The sequence below is a fragment of the Mycetomoellerius zeteki genome, unplaced genomic scaffold, assembly GCF_001594055.1.
Source record: "Mycetomoellerius zeteki isolate Tzet28-1 unplaced genomic scaffold, Tzet1.0 scaffold364, whole genome shotgun sequence".
Classification (NCBI taxonomy): domain Eukaryota; kingdom Metazoa; phylum Arthropoda; class Insecta; order Hymenoptera; family Formicidae; genus Mycetomoellerius; species Mycetomoellerius zeteki.
Window position 1 is genome coordinate 888,152 of NW_017257354.1, and position 22,232 is coordinate 910,383.

At 30.4% G+C, this 22,232-nt stretch overlaps 1 protein-coding gene across 2 annotated transcripts in view; it reads right to left on the minus strand.

The window, feature by feature from the left end:
• The window catches only part of Frl (formin-like protein), a 32,986-nt gene that overhangs the window by 4,634 nt on the left and 6,120 nt on the right, over positions 1 to 22,232 (minus strand). Inside the window, exons 2-17 of one of the 2 annotated variants that reach the window (XM_018453108.1) lie at positions 20,487 to 20,570; positions 17,784 to 17,870; positions 15,926 to 16,005; positions 13,641 to 13,780; positions 10,949 to 11,124; positions 10,251 to 10,327; positions 8,892 to 9,207; positions 8,347 to 8,463; positions 7,480 to 7,720; positions 7,123 to 7,397; positions 6,647 to 6,914; positions 6,433 to 6,560; positions 5,903 to 6,347; positions 5,433 to 5,707; positions 4,795 to 4,908; positions 2,789 to 2,882 (exon numbers count right to left, since the gene is read on the minus strand). In XM_018453108.1, coding sequence (XP_018308610.1) covers positions 2,808 to 2,882; positions 4,795 to 4,908; positions 5,433 to 5,707; positions 5,903 to 6,347; positions 6,433 to 6,560; positions 6,647 to 6,914; positions 7,123 to 7,397; positions 7,480 to 7,720; positions 8,347 to 8,463; positions 8,892 to 9,207; positions 10,251 to 10,327; positions 10,949 to 11,124; positions 13,641 to 13,780; positions 15,926 to 16,005; positions 17,784 to 17,870; positions 20,487 to 20,570 — 2,898 coding nt within the window. In that variant the 3' untranslated portion in view covers positions 2,789 to 2,807. The remainder of the gene's footprint in view (positions 1 to 2,788; positions 2,883 to 4,794; positions 4,909 to 5,432; positions 5,708 to 5,902; positions 6,348 to 6,432; positions 6,561 to 6,646; positions 6,915 to 7,122; positions 7,398 to 7,479; positions 7,721 to 8,346; positions 8,464 to 8,891; positions 9,208 to 10,250; positions 10,328 to 10,948; positions 11,125 to 13,640; positions 13,781 to 15,925; positions 16,006 to 17,783; positions 17,871 to 20,486; positions 20,571 to 22,232) is intronic. The other variant, XM_018453107.1, reaches the window with a different exon arrangement.

Sequence of the window (22,232 nt, forward strand, 5' to 3'; positions counted from 1 at the left end):
AGATAATTTCTGCGTAATCACGCAAAGAAAAACGTTCTGTGCCAAAAATGTTTTTGAAGAAAAACTTTTAAGAACTGTGTGATGATTTTAGTAGCAAGATTTTTAAGGTCACTAAATCCGAATCTGAAGTCAAATTTTCGAAATTCAAAATGGAGGATTCAATATAACGGAAAAATTTGTCATTGCAAAAAATTTTTATCACAAAAATAGCACAGAACGTTTTTCTTTGCGTGACTACGCAGAAATTATCTCGGTGAAAATAAAACGTACGGCGTTAAAAAAAATATATTTTAAAGATAAAAGTTGGCACTTTAAGATGGCGTGAACGAAAGTAGAAAAAAAATTTACTTCGCTAGCAAAAAAATCACAAATATGTCAAAAAACGTCAATTTTGACACCTTTAACTTCACTTTTCTCACAAACCTGACGTGATAGAGCAATTTCATTACTGGATTTGTGTTTAGTACGCGAAAATACATCGGAAATGATATCTTTTATTCAAACAACAAAAACCACGTCCTCCAGTGTTATTGCTACACAAGGTTTTAATAAAATCTTATCGGTCCTATTTTTCAACACATACATATATTGTTTAATATTAAAGTTATACAGGGTGTTTCCGGTTTAAACCGCCAAACTTGAAGTGTGAATTTGAGATCTCAACGCAAACAAAATTTTCTTCTAGAAGTTGCTCGCAAACGCTTCGTTTAAGAGACATTAACTTCTTAAATTATAAAATTAAACTATAAGGAATGAATAATAAGTAACCTAGGTTCATCCCTTTATTACTTTACAATAATCAAAATTTAATTATTAAATGTTTTGTTTAAAATGATGACCTCTAGCTCTAAGCATTGCATCTATTGATGAGACACTAAATGGCTGACTGATATGTTGTACGTCTGTAATTTCTTCGCCACTTACATTATTCTCTCTTTCAATGATTGAAGGTCATTTTAACGAGCACTTCATACATTTTTTGCTTCAGAACAAAACCAATTCCGTCGAAAACCATTTGCCTTCCGAGAGTTAATCAGTCCTATAACTGTAACTTAAAAAGTCAATATCTCTTAAACGAAGCGTTTGTCAGTAAACTTACAGGAAATTTTTTTTTAAGCCCTAAGTTCATATTTTATATTTAGCGATTTAATCTGGAAATTCTCTGTATATTCTATATTTATTAAGAAAAATTTAATACAATCTTGATTTGTATGCGTTACTCACTTATACGATATATGAAACTTTATAGCAATGAAAGTAAAGCGATGATAGAAGAATTCTCTCAGGCAACATCAATACGAGTTAAAACATGCAAATGCGTACTTTAATTGTTATTAATAACTAACACATGTGATATAAAGAATATGAGTTTATGAAACGTATATACACAGCTTTATTTAAAAAAATAAAGACGATTTTTAATATTATCTTGGTGTGTCATGTTTATATTACTGTATGTACATATTAATACTATATATACATATATAATATATATATAAGTTTATATTTAATTTATAAATAATAGGTATATATTATATATTTCATATTACACAGTTCAACATAAAATTATTTTTTTCTCTTAGAAGTGCCGTAATGCATATTTCGAAGATTTTTTCACGGCGAATACGCCGTTGTTAGAACTTGCATAACATATCAGGATTTTGATAAATTAAAATAAATGGTATATTTTGCTATTAATTCATTTTCATCAAATTACTTTTTATCGAATTAATAATGACTTATTTTATCGTATTAATAATGACTATTTGAATTTTAAACTTTCTATATAATCTGCAGTAAAAAAAGGCAAAATACATACTTAAAAACATAATACAGTAGTAAATGTAATTGTAAATTGAATTTAGCTATAAAGAGTTCAAGTGTATATATTTTACGTATATATTCTATTATACGAAATTGTCAATTCAAAATGATAGATTAAATAGTCAAATCCTATATATGAATTGTATGTGTATGAGTAGGAGCGAGCGTTTAATTATTTATATACTTAACACAAACTTTTCTTTTAGATAGTAACGATAATCATTGTAAATATTGTTCACAATAAAAGTAATAATACAGGTAGTTACTTTTATTTGGATTATTATAATGTGTCTTTATAATTTTTAAATAATAAATTTATAAAATTATATAAAATTTGCTTTTATAGCTATAATATTATGCACAAGTTATACATTAATGCTAAAAACAGCTAATTTTATATAAGAAATTCATTATATTTAAAAATAAAAATAAGAAATTAGAATAACCGCCAAATAAAACTTTAAAGTAATCACATTGTTATTTTAATGTAGATAATATCAACAATGATCATTCGTAATATTTAAATTTATATGTATCTAATAAAATAAAATACAAAATCTGAAAACTATGATGTATTTTATTAATGAGAAAGTTTGATAAACAAATTTTTTGTACGTTTCATGTAATCAAGGTATTTACTGAAATTTTGTAAAAAAAATTCCCTAGAATTCTCAAATTTTTTTTCCAAATATTTTTATTCAAAGTTTCAAGTAAGATTAGAGAATTTTTTAAAGCAACTTTGAAATAAATTAGAGTGTAAGGAACGCAAATAAAAACAAACTATTTTGTTTTTATTTTCAAAAATTGTCGTAAATACCGATAAAATTCAATGAAAATTCCTCAATATTTCAAGGATAAAAAAGAAAATTTCAGATTTTTGCAAACGATAAATACCTTGGTAATGTGATATGTATGTAGATATTAAAAATCATATGTTAATAGAAGGAAGTGAGTAAGGACTTACATGTTATGTTTCTACATTGTTATGTTCTGAACTCCAGTTCATTAAGATGGCGGTGTAACAGACTCTTGTTCGAGTTACAGCAAAATTTCGGTGACTTTAAATCCAAATAAATATGTAACAAATAAAAAAAAACAGATGTTTATAAAATCTATGTGTTTAAGAAATGGAATAACTATAAAAAAAAAGGCACGCGTAAAATAATCAGGATCAACATAATCGTTCAAATCCCTGTAAAACGCCATGCTACATTACACATGCAAAAAAATATCTTTTTTATTTATTTTTTAAATAACCGCTTATTCATTTACTCGCTTCGCTCTTTCATACACATACATATGTATATGAAAATATTTATAACTATACTATTTTTAATGAAGTTTATGAATTAAAACTTGATATAAAAAAATGATATTTTTAGTAATTAATTTTTCATTAACTGTTATGAAAATTGCAAAATGGTACAAGACTTTTCATCTCAATTTAGTCCGTTTTATACATACTATAGATACATGAGCATTTTATCAAATTAAGAGGATATACTCTCTACATATATACATCTTTATAAAAATACTTGTAGAACCATTTATATTTTTCATTATCTTTCTTTGAGTCTTAAGTTTTTTCAAAAAATCATAGTAGACAACTATTTTAAATCACCGTCTAAATGTGAGTATCAAGGTATGATTTATTTATTTCTATAGTCTGTAATTATAACGTTATGTGATGAATGTTAATTTTAAATGCATTTACACCATTGATGTTGTAGAAGAGAAGCTCAGAAAAATATAAATAATAACATATATGTATGTATATGTATGTACAGGGCGTTTTATTTCAAACGTTATGGAATATTTCGGAAAATAAGACATGGAAAAAATATTTCAAATGAAAGTTGTACAGTCTGAAGGAACACAAATATTAGTAAAATTAATTTTCGAAAAAAATTCAATTTTTCAAAATCATATAGAAGAGAGAGAGAGAGAGTGTGTTACAGCCATTTTTTTTAATGAAATGATTTTTTTAACATAACATGATTCCTCTGAATATTCTGTATATAAAACTATTAAGATAAAGCTATAAAAAATCAATAATTTACGAGATTCTATACTTTACACTGGTACATTTTGACGTGAAATGTTAAATATATATATATCTTATAAACTATTAACCTTTTAATAATCATATCTTAATTCTTTTATTAACAGAACAGAATGAGATGAATCAATTGATGTACAAACAACACAGTTGTTTTAAAAAAAAATATGTGAACACAAAATGAATTTTTTAAATAAGCAACTATGTGTTGTGTTGTGTGTGTGTGTGTGTGTGTGTGTGTGTGTGTGGTGTGTGTGATAATCAATGAAAATTGTAATTATACAATAAAGTAAGTCATATTAATAAATAGATTTTATATTTATAATAGAAGGAAAATTATCCCCAAATAATAGTAAAAAATATAGAAATATTTTGAATCTTTTAAATAAAAATAGAGATTAGCAAATATACAACAGTAAAAATATATAGTAACAAAAATGTCAAGAAAGCTTATTAAGATCGAAGGGACTCAGTTGTGTCTCCTTATTAATTTTATTTACGCGCATGGAATAATATAATTTGTCTCGGAACATTATAAATTATTTTCACGCGCATGGAATAATATAATTTGTCTCAGAACATTATAGTGTCAAGGGGAAATACAAATGTATAATAAAATGATTAATATATTTGACGTTTTAAAATGCTCTTTATAAAAAGGAAGAACAATACGTAATTTTTACAATTATAATAATAATACGTGTTTACAAATCATAAAAGATACGTATATTAAAATAAAAGATTTTTAAATTGATACATTAGAACACATGCTAGGTATTAACAATTTACACATGCTAGATACTAATAATTTAAGTAAAAAAGATTTAAGTGCTTTGATTTCATTCATAAACCTAGGTAGGAGTTAACACGGTAAATATACAAAAGTAAAACATTAAAGATACACGACATACCTGTTGTTTCTTTTGATTTAATTTGTTACGTTTTATAACTTCTTCGGAAGTGTTTAAAGCTTCTGCTGCAGCAGCCTCTAATCTACGACGCTGTTCATTTTCTTGATCCGCTGCCTGTATATATATTTTATTATTTAATTTATACAGTAATAAATAATTTATTAAGATCGTATAACGTGAATACACAACAAGTAAGAAATAATGCTTATAACGAAGCTGAATCTTAGGTGGTTTTTAAATAATTCCATATGACTCTATATACTATATTTGTAATCTCTTAAATTGCGCGCTGAATTAGTTTTTCGAGATAATATTTTTCGCAATAAATTTATTTACAGATTTTCGGTACATTAAGATTTCCTTAAAATGATGCCAATTGGATATGAAATTATTAAATTGCTTGTCAACTTAATTTGTAATATTACTGTAGTTGTTCAGTTGCGTTTCTAAGCCCGGAAAATCAATTCAGTGCGCAAGAGACTACAAATGTGGTATATAAATTCATCTGGAATTATTTAAAAAGCATCTAAGATCCAGCTTCGCTTGTTGTGTATTCATTATATGCTATTGCGCTTCTAAAAAAACTATAGTATATACATTAAAAATTTTTATCTATTAAAATGTAATTACTAATATACCTTAAATGCTCTTGCGAATCTGACAAGAAGAGAGAAAAAGGTGTTGGCATCAGCCTGTCTCGGACTTTCTCCAAAAAATTCAACACATTCTCGGAATGCTTCGCCGGCGGTACGTGCGTCAAGTTTTAAACGACGTAATTTCTCCTCAGAATTATTCAAAAAATCGCGCAATACCGTATTGTGTTTTTCTTTGCCGCGTAATTCAAACTCTTTTCGTACAAGATCCATTCCTTTCTCCAGCTCGTGAACATCAGTCGTTATATTCTCTAGTGAAACTGAAATTGTTATATAAATATATTATATATATATATATAGTTATGCAATAGAAATAAAATTAATGAAGCATTTTAAATAAAAACAGAATGTAAGTCGAATTATATACCAAACACTATTTCATTAACTTATTTTTGTATAATTTGTAATTAAATACGAAGATTTCTATATTATAATTAGTCAAAAAATACACATACCTGTCGCAGCTTTGTCGATGTACATTAACTCTGATTCAAAATTAATAAGTTCTGGAAACTTAACGCGTATCGTGGCAACGATATAATGCAAAAGGCACATCCTTTTATCAGTCGATTTCGTATCTAATAATGTATCTAAGCTTTGTAATTTGAAGCCATACGCAGGGCCCCGTTTGCTACTATTTAGGTAGTTACCAAAGGCAAGAATAATTTCTAATACTGATCTTAACTTCTTTGAACTCTTAACCGAACTGGATGCAGATATCACAGCATGTATTTGTGGCGTAATGAGATGTAAATTGTCGAAAAAGTTTCCTATGTAATTCATAATTGACAATTTGGTAGATATTCTTTCGACTTTACCGAGTTGCATCAAAAATTTATCTTCTTCAGTCAACAAATTGACATTCTTCTTTTCTATAATATATTCGCGGTAAGCCTTGATCTGAAATTAATTTATATTATTTTATTGATGTTGTGTAAAGTGAGATATTTTAATAATGATAATATCAAATACAGAATAAGCATACTTCTTGATCCGTAGGCACCATACGTTGCAATAATTCTACATTTTCAAGCGAAAGAATTTTTAAATCGAGAGCATTTACCGCCATTATTACTTTCTCGATTGGCATTTCCATTTTTCGGCGCGATATAGCTAAAGTTGGAAGAAGAGAGAGAAATAAGTAAAAAATTTATTTCCACATATCACATATTATCTCATGATAGATGAGATTTATTTACCAATATTTCGTAATCTTGTGTGCTCCAAAAGTGATACGTTTTCGGATTTCTTGAATCGTTTACTCGGAAAGTTTTGAAGTCCATCAATTTCACTGTTACCGTTGGCTACGTGTCCACTCATGCCGATCTTAAATCGTTCTTCAAAATCAGAAAAGTCGATTTGATTATGCAAACGATCGTCATCCAGCTCATTGAAGATAGTACCCCGTACTTGATTAGGTTTAAGAGCAATCCAATTAAGTGTCGGAAGCTTGTACTTTGTTTGGACCTGAGAGAATGTAATTTTATGTTAAGTCAAAGCAACAATCTGAGAAAAAAACAACGAAACAATATAATTTCTTGCAATAAAGAAAGAGCATAATGACCAATAAACAACCAAATGCATGTTTTACTAAAAAAAAATATATTAATATATTCAACGTTGATTATTCAAGTGTTAATGCAATATAGAAATGCAGAATAAATGAAATATATACTTTTCGTTTGATAGTCATTGCTCCATTGGGTGCTTGCATCATGCCGGCAGGTGGTGGAGGTATCGGGACAGTCGGTGGTAACTTATGATCTCCCAGAGAAAGAGGTGCCATAGGAGGCGGCGGCGGACATGGTGGAGGAGGTGGAGGTGGTGGTGCAGGAGCCGCTGGAAGCGCTTCATGCGACGTCGGTGACGGTGTCGAGGTGAACATCTCTGATGTAATATTATCCGAATTATTTAGAGGACTTGTTGCGGTGCCATTTCGTAGACTAGCGGCTGAAAGATCAATAGACATTTGCACGAGATTTCGCTTTATGTTTGTGTCTATTAGTTATATAAATACTTTGATCTAAGATACCTGACGAGCCTTTCGTAAGTGTTCCCGTGAGAGTTTCCAACTCGATAATTTTATTCTCTAGGACACTCTGTCTTCGAGCAGAATCCTGCCTCTGCCTCTTCAAGGCTGTGAGTTCTTCCTCCACTGATCTACGAGTTTCTAAGGCCTCGGCATAATCCATTTTGATCGCACCTAACTCCGTCTCCAATTCCGCCAATTTCGCTAATGATTCTCTTTCTAATTCTGCCATACGATCATGTGCCTGCGTCAAACGCAATTATATATATATATATATATATATATATAATATCAATTATAATATAATCATACATTAAAGAATAAAGGTTCAAAGAAATAAATCAAATAATTAGAATAAAAAGCCTATAGGAACCAATACAGGATGTACATGTGTAGAAATTATATTGATAGAAATTACAGACATTTTGATCCTCAGTTTGGGTCTTCCTCAGTGTAATACTGATAGGTTAACGAATAACGATTTCGCTTTACAGTAAAGCATTAGAAATGTCAATTTAAAAAATTGCAAAGCGATATCGAATCGGAAACATCGTAATAATAACGTCATGAATAAAAATCATCGAATAGCTTCGTATTTAGTTGAATACTTAAATCGTGAGTGGGAAATTAAAATTGAAATGTTAAAAAATCACTGTGTAACTATTGTACTCTAATAAAAAAAAATATTAATTAAATATATATATTAGTATAATAATATAAGTATGTATCAAAAACAATAGTTAAACAAGTTCTAATACATTTTTTGTGTAAAGTTGTTTCTGTAAATTGGATTTTATGGATTATGCGTTTAGCCCATTTTTTCTTTCCTACTGGCTTTATATAAAAAAAGTGAAAGTTTATATTACTTACATGACCAAGTTCATCTTCTAATTCCGCTACTTTTTCCAATGCTGCAGTCTTTGTCTCACTATCCTCCATCAAGGCAGCTACATCAAATACGTTATCTAAGTAAGCTGAGATTTGAACCTAAAGCACAAAATAACGTATAAGTTATATAGATAATTTATATAAAAACGTAAAAGTAAAACTAATAAAACTAAAATTATTATTAGGCATAATATTTCGCTCAACAATTGGAAAGTATTTATTTATTCCGTATTATACAAATATTGATTGCTATTAACTTATTAAAGTATTCGTATATCTAATGATAACGGATATCTTGATTCATTGATCGTTATTAAATTACATCGTGAAAACAAGAATAAAAATTTTTTTTCCGCTAGGGATATCTATCGTCTTTATTTTTTTTGCTCCCTATATAACTGACTAAAAGAGACAAACGTAAGAACATTTATTTATTACAATCAGTGCATTGTTTATAAAATTTTACATTAATAATTTAATTATATTAATTATATTAATAAAATTATACACATTCTCAGTTTACTGACCTGTAAATCTTCGCTCTCTGTGTGTCTAAGCTTCTCAAGATATTCGTCTAATCCAAGCTTTGTGAATTCATACTGTAGATGTACTCTGAAGTTCATGTCTTCTACCGAATGCACAACAATATTGACGAATTGCATGCAAGCGACCATAAACTCTATATGGAAACTATCATACTGAGTAAAATATTCCATAAGCGTCGTAAATCTTCTCCTCTCGGAACACATCTCTTTGAAATTATCAAACGCTGACAAAATGATCTCATGGCCACCCTTCACTAGACAGATTGCAGCGAGAAGTTCCAATACTAAAGCTTTCGTCCTGAAAGAGAGCGATACATTTATTGTAAACAAAGTAATATATAGGGAGCCCAATAAGTTTTGATAAAGCGCTCGTATGCATGTAGAACAGATTAAACTGAGTCGAAAAGTCCTGTATCATTTTGCAATTTTCGCAATAATTTATGAGAAATTAATTATAATAGTAAAGATTGTCGAACGGGTTAGCTGATTTGGGCGCCTTGGCGTGTGGCCGGTGCCACATTTGAACAACCGACACTTTTATTGCGTCTGCCAAAGTCTTGTTCTGATGAGACTGGCAGAATATTTTTCTTATATCATATATAATAAACTATTATTGTACCAAATTCCAACTTTGATGAAATTTGAATGATACAACTGCATCGTATTTTTTTTACATGTTTCAAGGGGGTGGTAGACTGATATCGTTCCGACAGTTCGATGACAGACTGTCATTTTATCACTTTTTATATCATAAATAGTAAGGAAACGAAAAATTAGCCTTGCTGCTATGAAACAAATACATTATTTTTCTTGACAAAATAAAATAGCTCCCATCGGCTTCTGTCGGAAGATTGACGGCAGACTTCCGTTTTAGCAATCTTAAGTATAAAAATGATGACAAAATTGATAAACCAAATTTGCTGAAATAACAAGCAAAAAATGTACACTGGTTTCCAAATTATTACGAACGACGAAAGAAAACAACTCCCGTACTGTCATATCTCGCGCGCTTGCATTTGATGGTAGATCGAGCGGATATGTGTTTATTCGGCGATCTTTAAAATGTCTCAAAAATTGCAAAATGGTATTTTTTTTACTCAGTTTAGTCTGCTGTACTTGCACACGAGTACTTTGTCAAAATTTACCCTGTTATAAAAAGATAAAGATTTTTAAATACAATAATCCAGACAATAACCCTTTCAGGATATGCAGTTCTTGGACAAAAACTTACAGTAATTTGAATATAAAATAAGTTGTTACACACAACGCATTCAGATGTTGTTATATATTTAAAATTATTTCTAAGCAATACGAAATAATAATAGACAATATATGACCTACCTCAGACTTTTGTGAATTAAGCTCAATGCAATACAGTTGATAGCTTCTCTGTGTTGAATAACCATGTTAAATCCATACTGTGAAAAATCAATGTGAATATATTCATAAATTTTATTATACGTAGGCGAGTTTCGATGATATAATTGATCCGAAAGAAAAACATTGATCTTTTTCAAAGAAGTGTTTTATCCCTTAAAAGTGACTTAGGGCACATATAAAAAAATACGTGTCTCTTATTTTCGTGTGAGGAACATATTAAAAATTCATCAAAATCGTAGGGGGACAGTTTCAACCTTCTCCTTGTCAGAGAAAACAAGAAGATACAAATTAATCACAGACATACAAAGTCTAAAGATCTATTTTATCAACGAGTAAAAAAATGTCCACAAATTTTTAAATAAATTAATTATAAATATAAAAAATCCAATATGTACAAGTTAAAACTCGTATTTATATAAGATAATACATATTACTTTTAATTTACATAAAATAATACATGTTACTTAATTTTAATAAAAATATATAAATTCGTAATGCAAAAATTATAATAGTTTACGCTTATAATTTGTGGAACTTGTTTTTCTAATTACATATTGACATAAACATATCAAAATGATAAAACTAAGTTACAATTTTTTTGGATCTTCGAATGTTAGAATTGATTTTAAACAGCTGCTTGCATGAGAATTAACATTTACCTTATTGTTCATGATGGCACGCATGCATAGTATGCAAACATGAATATCATCCTTTGCTTCACCCATATTTAGGCGTGCCACATGTCGAGATCTCCTTTTGACCCCAGGACTATCTTTAAGCTCGTGAAGAGGCGGCCTCAAGCATCCGTTGTTTAATGGTGAGGTATCAGTGCCCGCTGTGTTAATATTATCACCGATTTATTATTTTTGAAATCTACGATAAGCCAATTTGTCATAAGAACATTAGTATCTAATTATCTTATACACATAATATTCATTCAATAATCTTTATGTAAATGTTTTAAACTACTTAGACTTTCTATTTAAAAAATGGACTATTATTTAAAAAGAGAGAAAGAGGAAATTTTTTTTATTCACAAAAATATTTTCCACGGATAGTAAATGTGATCTTTAATAACACTATTGTAGCAATCTGATTGGACGTGATTAAACGAAAAAAGCAGGTATTTGTTTTTCTAAATAAATGTAGAGTTTGACTTATCAAAACATAAATTATCTTTATATTATGTACCTACTGTGCATAATTTATCGTAAACATTGTATTATTAGAAACCTCATAAGGAAATCTTACGACATAATATCAATCGATTTCAACAAAATTCGTTATAGCAATTGGTATTGACGTCAAGTAATACTGAGTAAATAGATAAGGTGCGCCTCTTAAGCGTTTAAAAAAATGTTTTGAGTATAATAAATGTGACTAATAAGCAAGTTCAAATAAACCGCTTGATCGGAGAGCTCGGTGGCGTAACGCGCTCTAGTAATCTCTCGATCTTGCTGATTCAAATCCCAAACTTTTTTTTTTAGTAAAATACAATTATTACACAAAATCTCAATCACATAGATTAATACATCTTGTCTATTTATTGTATATTATAAAGGTGCATTTTTCCGTTTGTATTCTCTGCCCAGAAAATTTGAATAATAAGTGATTGCTATATACAACACAAATAAATGTGAAACATTTTATTCATTGAAAATAAATGGAGTACATATTATACAGGATGATATTTGTCATAAAAACAAGCATTCGCATGACATCTTGTACATCGTATAAAAACTGCGTTTTTACAGTTACATGATTGTTTTAAAACATCGAGAGAATAATACACTTCATTTACATTCATGAATACTCCTCTTTCATCTGTCAGTTTTGACGCAAACCATGCATACCGTAACATATTTCCAAAAATCGGACAACTGATGATGTACGATTGAATGAATTTTAATGCAATTTTCACGAAATGCTATTTCTCGTTTTTGTTCTATTAAAAACAAACAGTTCTGCAAATGCTTGATCAAAATTTTTACCTGCTTATAAAAATATACGTCACACGATTGACATAAAGATGCGTTTAATAGTGCATGTTCTTATACCATCATTGTTACAAACAATTTCATAACACAACGTAAAATTTTATTTAAATCCACGAATTTATTAATAAGAGAAAGGACCTCGCAGTTTTCTTATAGGAAAGTACCTTTCCATTTTTTGTTCAAGATAGTTGATTTGTTTCTGACAAATATTTCACTAACTATTTTTTTTAAAGCAATTGATTTATCTGTAACAAATCTTACAAATAATGTTTCTAAGACCGCGTTTTGTTACAAGTCAATTTTATAATCTGCCATTTTCAAAGTAATTAGTTGATCATTATGAGTGTGATGAATCCATTAAAAAGTTCAACGTACGAGGGATACATGTATCTATGTCCAACGAGAATTGTTAATGTAGGGTCGTTAAAGATCTGTTTTGTTTTGGCTATTAATCTTTTTGTTTTTCATTCGGTTTCTGGTCGCATTGAGCGTCCGATGTATTGTTGCTTTCGACGATCTACAAATAATGACTATAATATTATATAAAACGTATAATACATGTTTATAATACATGTTTACTATTTATGTATATAAAAATATTTAATAAACATATATTCTAGACAATGAAACCATTTTTCATGTTTTTTATGTACCAATGAAATATTTATACTTTTATATTAAATATTTATATTAAAAGGCAATGTAACAACATATTACTTTTCATAATAATCGATATGAGGCTATATCGACCTTTGAGCTCCAATATCTCAGAACCTGTTGATTTTAGGACCACGTGCCCATTGAGACTTTTGATCAAGACACCATAAACTACCACATACTAAATTTTCAGCCATTTTGACCGAAAATACTTTCCCATAAGAAAACTGCGGGGTCCTTTCTCCTGTTCTATATATGGTGCTAATGCCTTTTTATTTTGTGTAATAATTATATTTTACTAAAAAAAATTCGGGATTTGAACCAGCAACGTCGACGTTATTAGTCAAGTGCTTTACCGCTGCGTCACCAAGTTCTTCACAATCAAACGGTCTACTTGAACTTACTTATTAACTGCACTTATTGCATTATACTAAAAAAAATTTTTTTAGCACTTGAGAGGCATACCTTATCTGTTTGCTCAATAACACTTGACATCAATACCAATCGCGACAACGAGTTTTGCTAAAATCAATTGGTATTATGTTGTAAGGAATTCTTGTTATAATGTTGTCAATTCTAAGAGATTAGTATGTATCTAATTCATGAATTAGTACGTATTTAATTTATTACAATTATATATCTAGTGAAGTATAGGATAGATTCTCTGATTTTACTTTTTTGATTTTCAACTTCTTACCAGTTTGCAATTTTTCTTCAGAATTTGTGTAAGATTCCAAGAGTCGTTGCTCATGTCGCATCATTAATAACCTAAAGCTGAGATAATCTATCAAAGCATCCAAGCCTTGATTTTCTTCGTCTAAGAATTCTCTCACCCATCTACAACAATACTCAGTTCAAAATACAGATGTTCGAAAAGCCGATTCGCGCAAACAAATAAACGTATAACACTGAACACTATTAGTATAATTATTTATGTGATCAATGCCTTACTAATATAATGGAACATGTAATTACATTGTACAAAATGAAATGGAATATATGCAGTTGCAATCTTTCTCTTCATAGATATTAAAAAATTTCGAATACCTCAATAATTTTAAATTCCAAGAGAGAATTTTAAATTCTCTCCAAAAATTTACACTTATTTTAAAATCATTCTTCGACAACGTATTTGAAAGAAAAATATAAATATCGCAATTACACTGCGTGCCCGATATCAACTTTCAAAATTTGTCAAAAGTCACGTGGTTGTGACGGAGACACAACTCTACTATTTTTCCAAGGAAGTTGGCGAAGTTAAATCTTATCAGAATTGGGTGTCAATTTAAAGTTGTGAATTTTAAAAGGTACAAATAGCGAAGCTTTTAAGATTCCGAGGGCAAATATGACAATATCACAAATTCACACACGCACGCACGTACGCATACACGCACGTGCGCTCGACCGCGCCCGTCTGCACGCACGCACGCGTTCTGGACGCCTTTAGCGGTCATCATAATAAAACCAATAATCATTTAATTCCTCGCACATTAAAGCCCTCATCCTTAAGGCAAGGCAAAGTAAAATCAAGTTGAATTTTATTTGGATCCCCTCTCATAGCGGTATCCTTGGCAGCAAAAAATCGTAGACTAATTAGCCAAAGGTGCCATACGCGAAGGTATCTAATTTTAAGGTTCCCTACTCTTTCTCGGATCTTTACTCTAGTCTCAAATCTCATTTGAGAAACAGCTTTGATAAATACATTGAACGCTCGTCATTAATAAAAAAAAGGCGAATTTTATTTTAAGACTATCTATTCCAAGAACAAAAAATCTTGGTTTTATCGTATGCGTCTCACGCGCATTATTATTACTCTAAATCGTTTTAGAAGTAACCACTTTAATCACAGCCTCTCTCGCAAAAATATCATTAACGATCCTTCTTGTATATGTGGATATCCTATCCAAGACTTTCCATATATTATTTTTAACTACCCTCCGACTGAACCATACATACTTCCGCTACACTCCGCTTTGCCAGAGCCTATCAATTCTGAAAATAATCTCCATTACATTATCCATGCATTACATAATCCCTCAACTAAAATTTGCCTCTTATTCGTAAACTTTGATAAAGTCTTTAACCGCAATCTATGACTCATATTCGCGCGGCTCTCACTCGCGGTATTTGCGCAGGCGCTTCGGCTCCTGCTCCTGACCTTTTTGTCCCATCCCAGCGACGGATATCACGCCGCTTACCGCGAGGTTTTGGAGCCACTGCCGGTTCCCTATCGGCTGATGACTTATGTTGTCATCCAGTGTCAAGGCACTTGGAATTTTTCCTTGTATACTCTATGCCGCCTCTCAATGAAATCTGTGACGAAGTCTCCTTACATTGTAGATAGGAGACAGGAGCAAATTAAACAAAAAGAAAAACAGCTTGTCACAGAGTCAGACAAAGGTGAAAAACTTCATGAACAAATCATACAAATACACAATGTATATATAAAAAAAATCTCTCCTTACAATGATTTTTTATTTCTGTTGGTCAATTCTTCAAATTAAGATTCTTCATGAAGATTTAATTTTGCCAAATTCCTTGGGGAAACGATAGAGGTCTATGTCCTTGACACAACTAAACCAAACCCACGTGATCTTTGAAAAAGTTTTGCGGCCACACTGTATTACTCTCTAAATTTTTTGGAGTGAAATCTTATTCCAAAAGAGTTAAAATACTGCCACTATTAAAAAAGAGTGAAAAATTTGCACTCTTGAATAAAATAAATAAATTGAAAATCTGGCACTCTTATTAAAGAGTACAAATTTTTCACTCTTTTTCAATAGTGGCAGTATTTTAACTCTTTTGAAGTGAGATTTTATTCCAAGAAATTTAGAGAGAATCAAAAATAGTTTATTAAGAGTACATTATGCTTCAAAAATTTTTCATAAGATAGTCGAAATAAAATGTGTATTAAGATAGTAAAATTATTCAAGCTGAATAAATTATTATAATGGTTAAATAATTATTAGAGTCAGTTCTTACTCGATGTGATTTGTGCGTAAGGATATTTCCAAGTCACGTAATACTTGAGTCGACGTAGATTCTCCGACCATTTTTCTTTTCTGGAAGAACATAAGGAAACGATACGACTGTGTAATCATTAGTATCTGTTTGATAGTGAACTTCTTGCGGATGGATCCAATTATCATTTTAAAAAAGATAAAGAAATTTATAATATCTTTTGAATAAGGGTTAATCGAATCAAACTGAATGACGTTTGCTAACTTTATAATTCTGTAATCCATATGATAAAAACATACATGTCGAAGTAATAAAACAAAATTTTCAACTTTTAATATGATCATCTTCAGTATTACACAATCACAAGTTATCACACACACACACACATACATACACACACAACGCTGCTATAAAATACATTGCAAATTAACAAAAATGACAATCCTTGTATTATTTATAAATAAATAGTGCGAGATACTCTTATATCGTGAATTCACTTGTCCAATCCGCGATTAAGTACATTATATTCAAGACGGTTAACTCTCCCTGTTGACCAGACTGTCAATTTGAGAAATTTATTCTGGTTCTCCAACCATTGAACAGTCATAATACACGCATTGTAGAGTAGGATAAATTCGGTGTATATATATATTGCATCTAACAAAAACTTAATTTGTTACTATGTGTTTAACTATTTACTATGTGTTTAAGAATACATATGAACCATATCAGCAAAATTTTTGTACTGTTTATTATTATTATGAAAAAATATTGGGAATCTGAAATTACTTATTTTTCATATTAAAAAAATTTTTTTAATCTTTGCATTTTTTGCGATATATCCTGTAGGGGTGGAACAAGGTTACTCATAATGTGGGATGTACGACTCAAGAAATAATGCTTAGAAATAAGACGTAAAATGACACAATAACTTATAAAGTGCGTTTATAACGTTTTACTACGAAATAAAAATGATAAATATGTATACGAAATAATAGATAATAATTCTAATCCTTTTATTACTGAATCCAATCGGTACACTATGTGTACTTTGCCAATGTTGCAGAAAAAAAGTTCTTTTTCACAACTATTTTTTTTCTCTCAGTGTGGATAGTGAACTAAAAATTATAGTGGAAGCGGATACTTCTCAAACTACGCATGAATTAACAGCGAAGATTTAATTGGTTTGTCTTTCACATCATTGAAAAAGTTTCCGAAGTTGAAGACTACATTGCGTGTATAAAAATTTTAAGTTTTTATGTTAAAATAACTAATTTGAGGATTGAAGTAAAGGAATAATATAGATAGATTCAATTTTGGGAGAAAAACGAAGTTTAAAAAAAGAAATTAATTTGTCTAAAGATACCTTCAGACAATTTGGCAAACATAAGCCAACTTTGCACACATTCATTAAATTGGTCTACATTCATGGATAATTATGCATGTCATGCGTCTGTATGTGCGTAATATTTGACAATCTAGCGTACATTGGCCATATCGTCTTTAGAGTAAACACCTTTAGAGTATGCATGGATACAATACATGTATTATGACTTTACAACGTAGAACCGGAATAAATTTCTTAAATTGATGATTTGGCCAACAGGGAGAGTCAATCGTCTGGAATAATGTGCTCGATCGAATCGGACAACTGAATTCGTGATATAAGAAGAAGAATATCTCGCACCATTTACTTATAACAAGTAATACAGGGTTGTCAATTGTCATCCATGCATACGCAATGAGCATGTCTTTAAAATACATTAATTTTTGCTCGAAAAAATAATTATATTAACATATGTGTAAATGAAAATTCGCTCGCACATGGTAAGTGTTAATGGGGAAATAAATATGTAAAAAATATATTTAAAAAACATACTCGATGGCTTCGTGATGCTGTGGGATCCAGGTAAGTACGTAATTTCGCCAAGTAATGGGACGGTGGATCTTTAGCTTGTACCCTTTCCTGAAAATATAAATGTTTCATTATGACTAACTTATTTATATGAACCTAATTCAATTATAATTTTCAATTTCTTATAAAAATAATTTATGAATTCTTTTCTTTGCTAAAGCATTAATTTTGAAACCATGACCAGACGATAAATTGTCTTTTCGGTCTGTATTAATGTTGAACTATTAATTCTAATTTCTATATTATAATTAAAGTGATTCAATACTAATATTTATTTATTCTTCAGGAATATCAATACATATTCTTGTTATGTGTATATTTTTGTAATACAAGGACTATGCGTTTCAGCTAGGGCTATCTCCGCGTCTAAATCCATTATTAGAATGTCAACATTTCGTAAACATTACAGTTCACTTTATTTCAGGGTAAAAAGTAGTCTGATACTGAGTTGCTTTTCCAAGGGATTCCCTTTATATACGCTCTGTTTAGATTATTGGGATGTTTTTGTATTTCTATAGCCTCTCTGTATTTTCTTGGAAAGTATGATGTAGTAGTGACTATTGTTGTTTTATTAAACGATATTTGGTGTCCTATCTCAATATTGTATTCTGATAATGTTAACTTGTGACATGTTTTAATCTGACGTCACACGTTGATGTTCTTTCATCCGTAGATTGATTATTCTCCCGGTCTCTTCAATGTATACTTTTCCATAAAAGCAAGGCATTTTATTTATTCCTGAGGAACTGAGTGGGTCTTAGGTCTTTGGGATTTCTTACCATTTGTCCTATCTTTTTAAGGCGTATAAAAACGGATGTTATTTTTGTTATTACCCTTTTCATATCCTATCTCATTTGTTATTCCTTTAACATATGGAAGAATGAAAAGGATACTTTTGTCTGATTGTGTGATAAGATTCGTCACCTTACATGTATGTTTGTTGATATTATTTTATTTATATCTTTTTTATGATGCCAATTTTTCTGTAAGATTTGTTTTAGATGGTTGAGTTCTATCTCTAGACGTTCTTTGTCAGAGATGGTGAATGCTCTATGTACAAGTTGATTGCTGACTATTTTTGTGCTGAATGGTGATGTGATTCTGCATGTAGATATTTGTGTGTGTAGGTTTTCTGTATTTGATGACCTAAGGGCCACTTCGACTAACTCCAATTAACTTTGATCGACGATTAGGCCACTGAAATTAACCAATCGCATTTATCATTTCGCTTAAAGATAGATGCGATTGGCCAATTCCAATGGACTAACCGTCGATTAAAGTTAATCGGAGTTGATCGAAATAATGTACCGTCAGCTTTTAGTGACAAACACATTCAGGGAAGGGGAATTTTCCATCTTTTTCTATATCTACAGGGTTGTGCAGGTAAATCCGGAAAATGTGACCCATAAGAAAAATCATGAAAATACAAGGACAAAATAAATTTATTTGTACAAAACTTAGTATATGTGCAGCAAATAATGTGATTAATTAAATTATTCAATGTATCCTCCATCAGCGGCCACGACTCGCTCGAGCCTGGATCTGAATGAACTGCACGCGCGCTTCAACTCCTCCTTGTCCATATTGGTTATTACCTTCTTAATGGAGGCTTTTAGCCTGGCACTTGGTTTTTCTGCCCGCTTTGTTCTGCTCAGTCAACAACTGACGTTGCCTTAGGACAAAAGATTTCATCAGCAGATCATTGCGCACTGCTCGACTGATTGTTGACCTTGATACGTTTGTTTTCTTCGCTAGGTCACCCCTGCTGCGTCCAGGATCACGTTTGATTATCTTTTTCAGGTTGTCAGACAAAATTGGGGCTTCTTTTCCAGTCTGATCGCTTGCTGTGATTTGCGCGCTTCGAAGTTATCGCCTCCTGATTGTCAGCTTCTCGAAATTTCTTAGAAACTTCGTAAACTTGGGCTTTTTGTATCCAAACCACGCTATGATCTCTGACAGCGATTTTCCGGCGTGGAGCGACTCGAGTATGGCTGCTCATCGGTCTTGTTCTCGGCTCATCGCGGAACGAGTCACTGTGTGTTTATACTGCGGTATTTTCTCGTTGATTAACTTTAACAGGGCGAGCGGAATTACTCCAATGTTGCCAATTGAATTCGAGAACGAAAACTCACAAAAATTCCGGATTTACCTGCACGGCCCTGTATAGTGAAGCGGATATTGGGATGTTGGTTGTTAAGAAAAATAAAGAATTTACTCATTTCAGCTCTGCCATGTCTCCAAATCATGAATAGAGGAAGATGGGGACACCATAAGTCACAAAAATCAAACAGTCAAATGTGCTTTAAAATGTAAGATCTTTGAATGGTCTCATTTTTTTATATAATTAAGGGATTATATATATTTTATTTATTCAGTATTTTTAATAAATATTTATTTGTTTTTAAATAAAAATTAAACTATATTTTTATTTTAAAAACATCAATTTTTTTAAGAATGACCCATGGTGTCCCGGGTATGGGGAATTTGTAATACATCCATATCCGTTACATTATTTTTTTGTATCAATTACATCGATTTCAATCATTGCTCTATCTACACAATTACTATCTAAACCTTCATTTTGAGATTATTCTAAACAATATATATACATACATATATTGTTATTCTAAACAATATATATACATATATATATATATATATACTCACTTGATCACATATGATGTCCCATTTCTTTTCGTTATCATACTGTTTTAACAGTTTCGCCTTATCTGGTGGTAGATCCATGGAGGCCTGCAGCACAAGAGACACTATATCTATTATTTTAATCTATCAGCGTATATGTGTGAATTCTATTTTATCAATTCTATAAATTTTGTGTATAATTTTTTATCTTACAGATATAAAAAATACGATTTCCTGTGTTTTTTCTACTTATTATAATAATAATTCTAATTGATTAATATTCGCCTTAAAAAGTTTTAAATATAAGTTTTTGATGGAACAGAAATAATTTTTTTAATTAAAATATAATAACTAAACTTTAAAAGACTCAAGACATTTCTTCGTTTCTTTTGAACGTATTAATAGAATTTCAGATATCTTAAAAACAATAAATTTTTTATATACAAAACGTTATCATGTAATTGAAATTATAGATATATATAACTTTTCAACATTTAATTAAACCGCGTTAACGTTTTTTTTTTCTTTGTGACCAATTGAAAGCTGACTAGTATTCCTGTTTATATGGTTGCCATGCTCTCTAATCCTCTTTTTTAACAATTTGCGGATTTGTTCAATATATGAAGTATTTTTCTCTTTTTCTTTTATTTTGAATTGGTTCTGCCAACTTAATATTAAGTTAGTCGCGCCGATTTTTTTCGAAATGGCACATAATACAAAATTGTCATTAATGATATAATTTAGTACAAAATAAGTACTAAATATTTCGATTTGATTTTGCTGATTTGGTCCTGCCAGCTTTATAGAGCTTAAACAAAATTTTGCCACGCGATTTGTAAAATTGGATATGTATATAAATTCGCATCGAAATATTTAAGCACTAAGATCTGCTTTGACCGAAAATAGGATTATTTCTTTTAATTCATTTATTCTTCTCAATTTAATTTCGAATTATAATAGATTATTAACCTCCCTAGCTGCAGCATGTCAGTAACGCCCAGGATCTTCTGTGTAGCAATCATTGTACTTTACCAAGCCGATACCCTCATCCTCACCCACGTCATGCCTGAACAAATTTATATATGTGTGATGGGTAGAAAGAAGAAGGAAAAAGAGAAAGAGTGAAAGGGTAATGACCCGGAAGAAAGAGAAACGCATTGGATTAATGGACGGTAGAGGGACATTGAAGGAAACGAAAAAAAAGGAAACGATTCGTTCTTGAGATACGAATACGTTCAATGTGTATACATGAGAAAAATATTAGTTGAGAAGACGTAAAGACGTAAAGGGAAGAATACATTACGAGGAAGAAAGAAAGAGAGAGATAAAAGAATTTCTGTAGGAGACAAATTTGTGAAGAAAGGAAAAATATATCCCTGTAACACGAGAACCGACGAAGATAAGAAGAAACTGCAGAGATACGCAGATAACGAAAAATAGTATATTAAATTAATGTAAAAAAGATAATTTCGATATGTAATAATATCGAGATTATCTTTTTCGAAAGAAAAACTGCAAGAAGAAAGGATAATTTAACAATTTACGTAAACAGAGAAAAAGAAGCACACGATTTAAAAAATTGAATATTTATGTTGGAAACGATCCATTCATGTTCTTGTAACTCGCTTTGCGATGGAAAGTCATTACGCAAGAAGGGGAGTGCTTAGGACAGCTCTTAACACTGTATGTAGCAGAAACAAGACGTTATTTTTTGAACTTTTTGTTAATAACTTTTTAATGAATAACGAGCGATGATTAAAACTTGTTGGA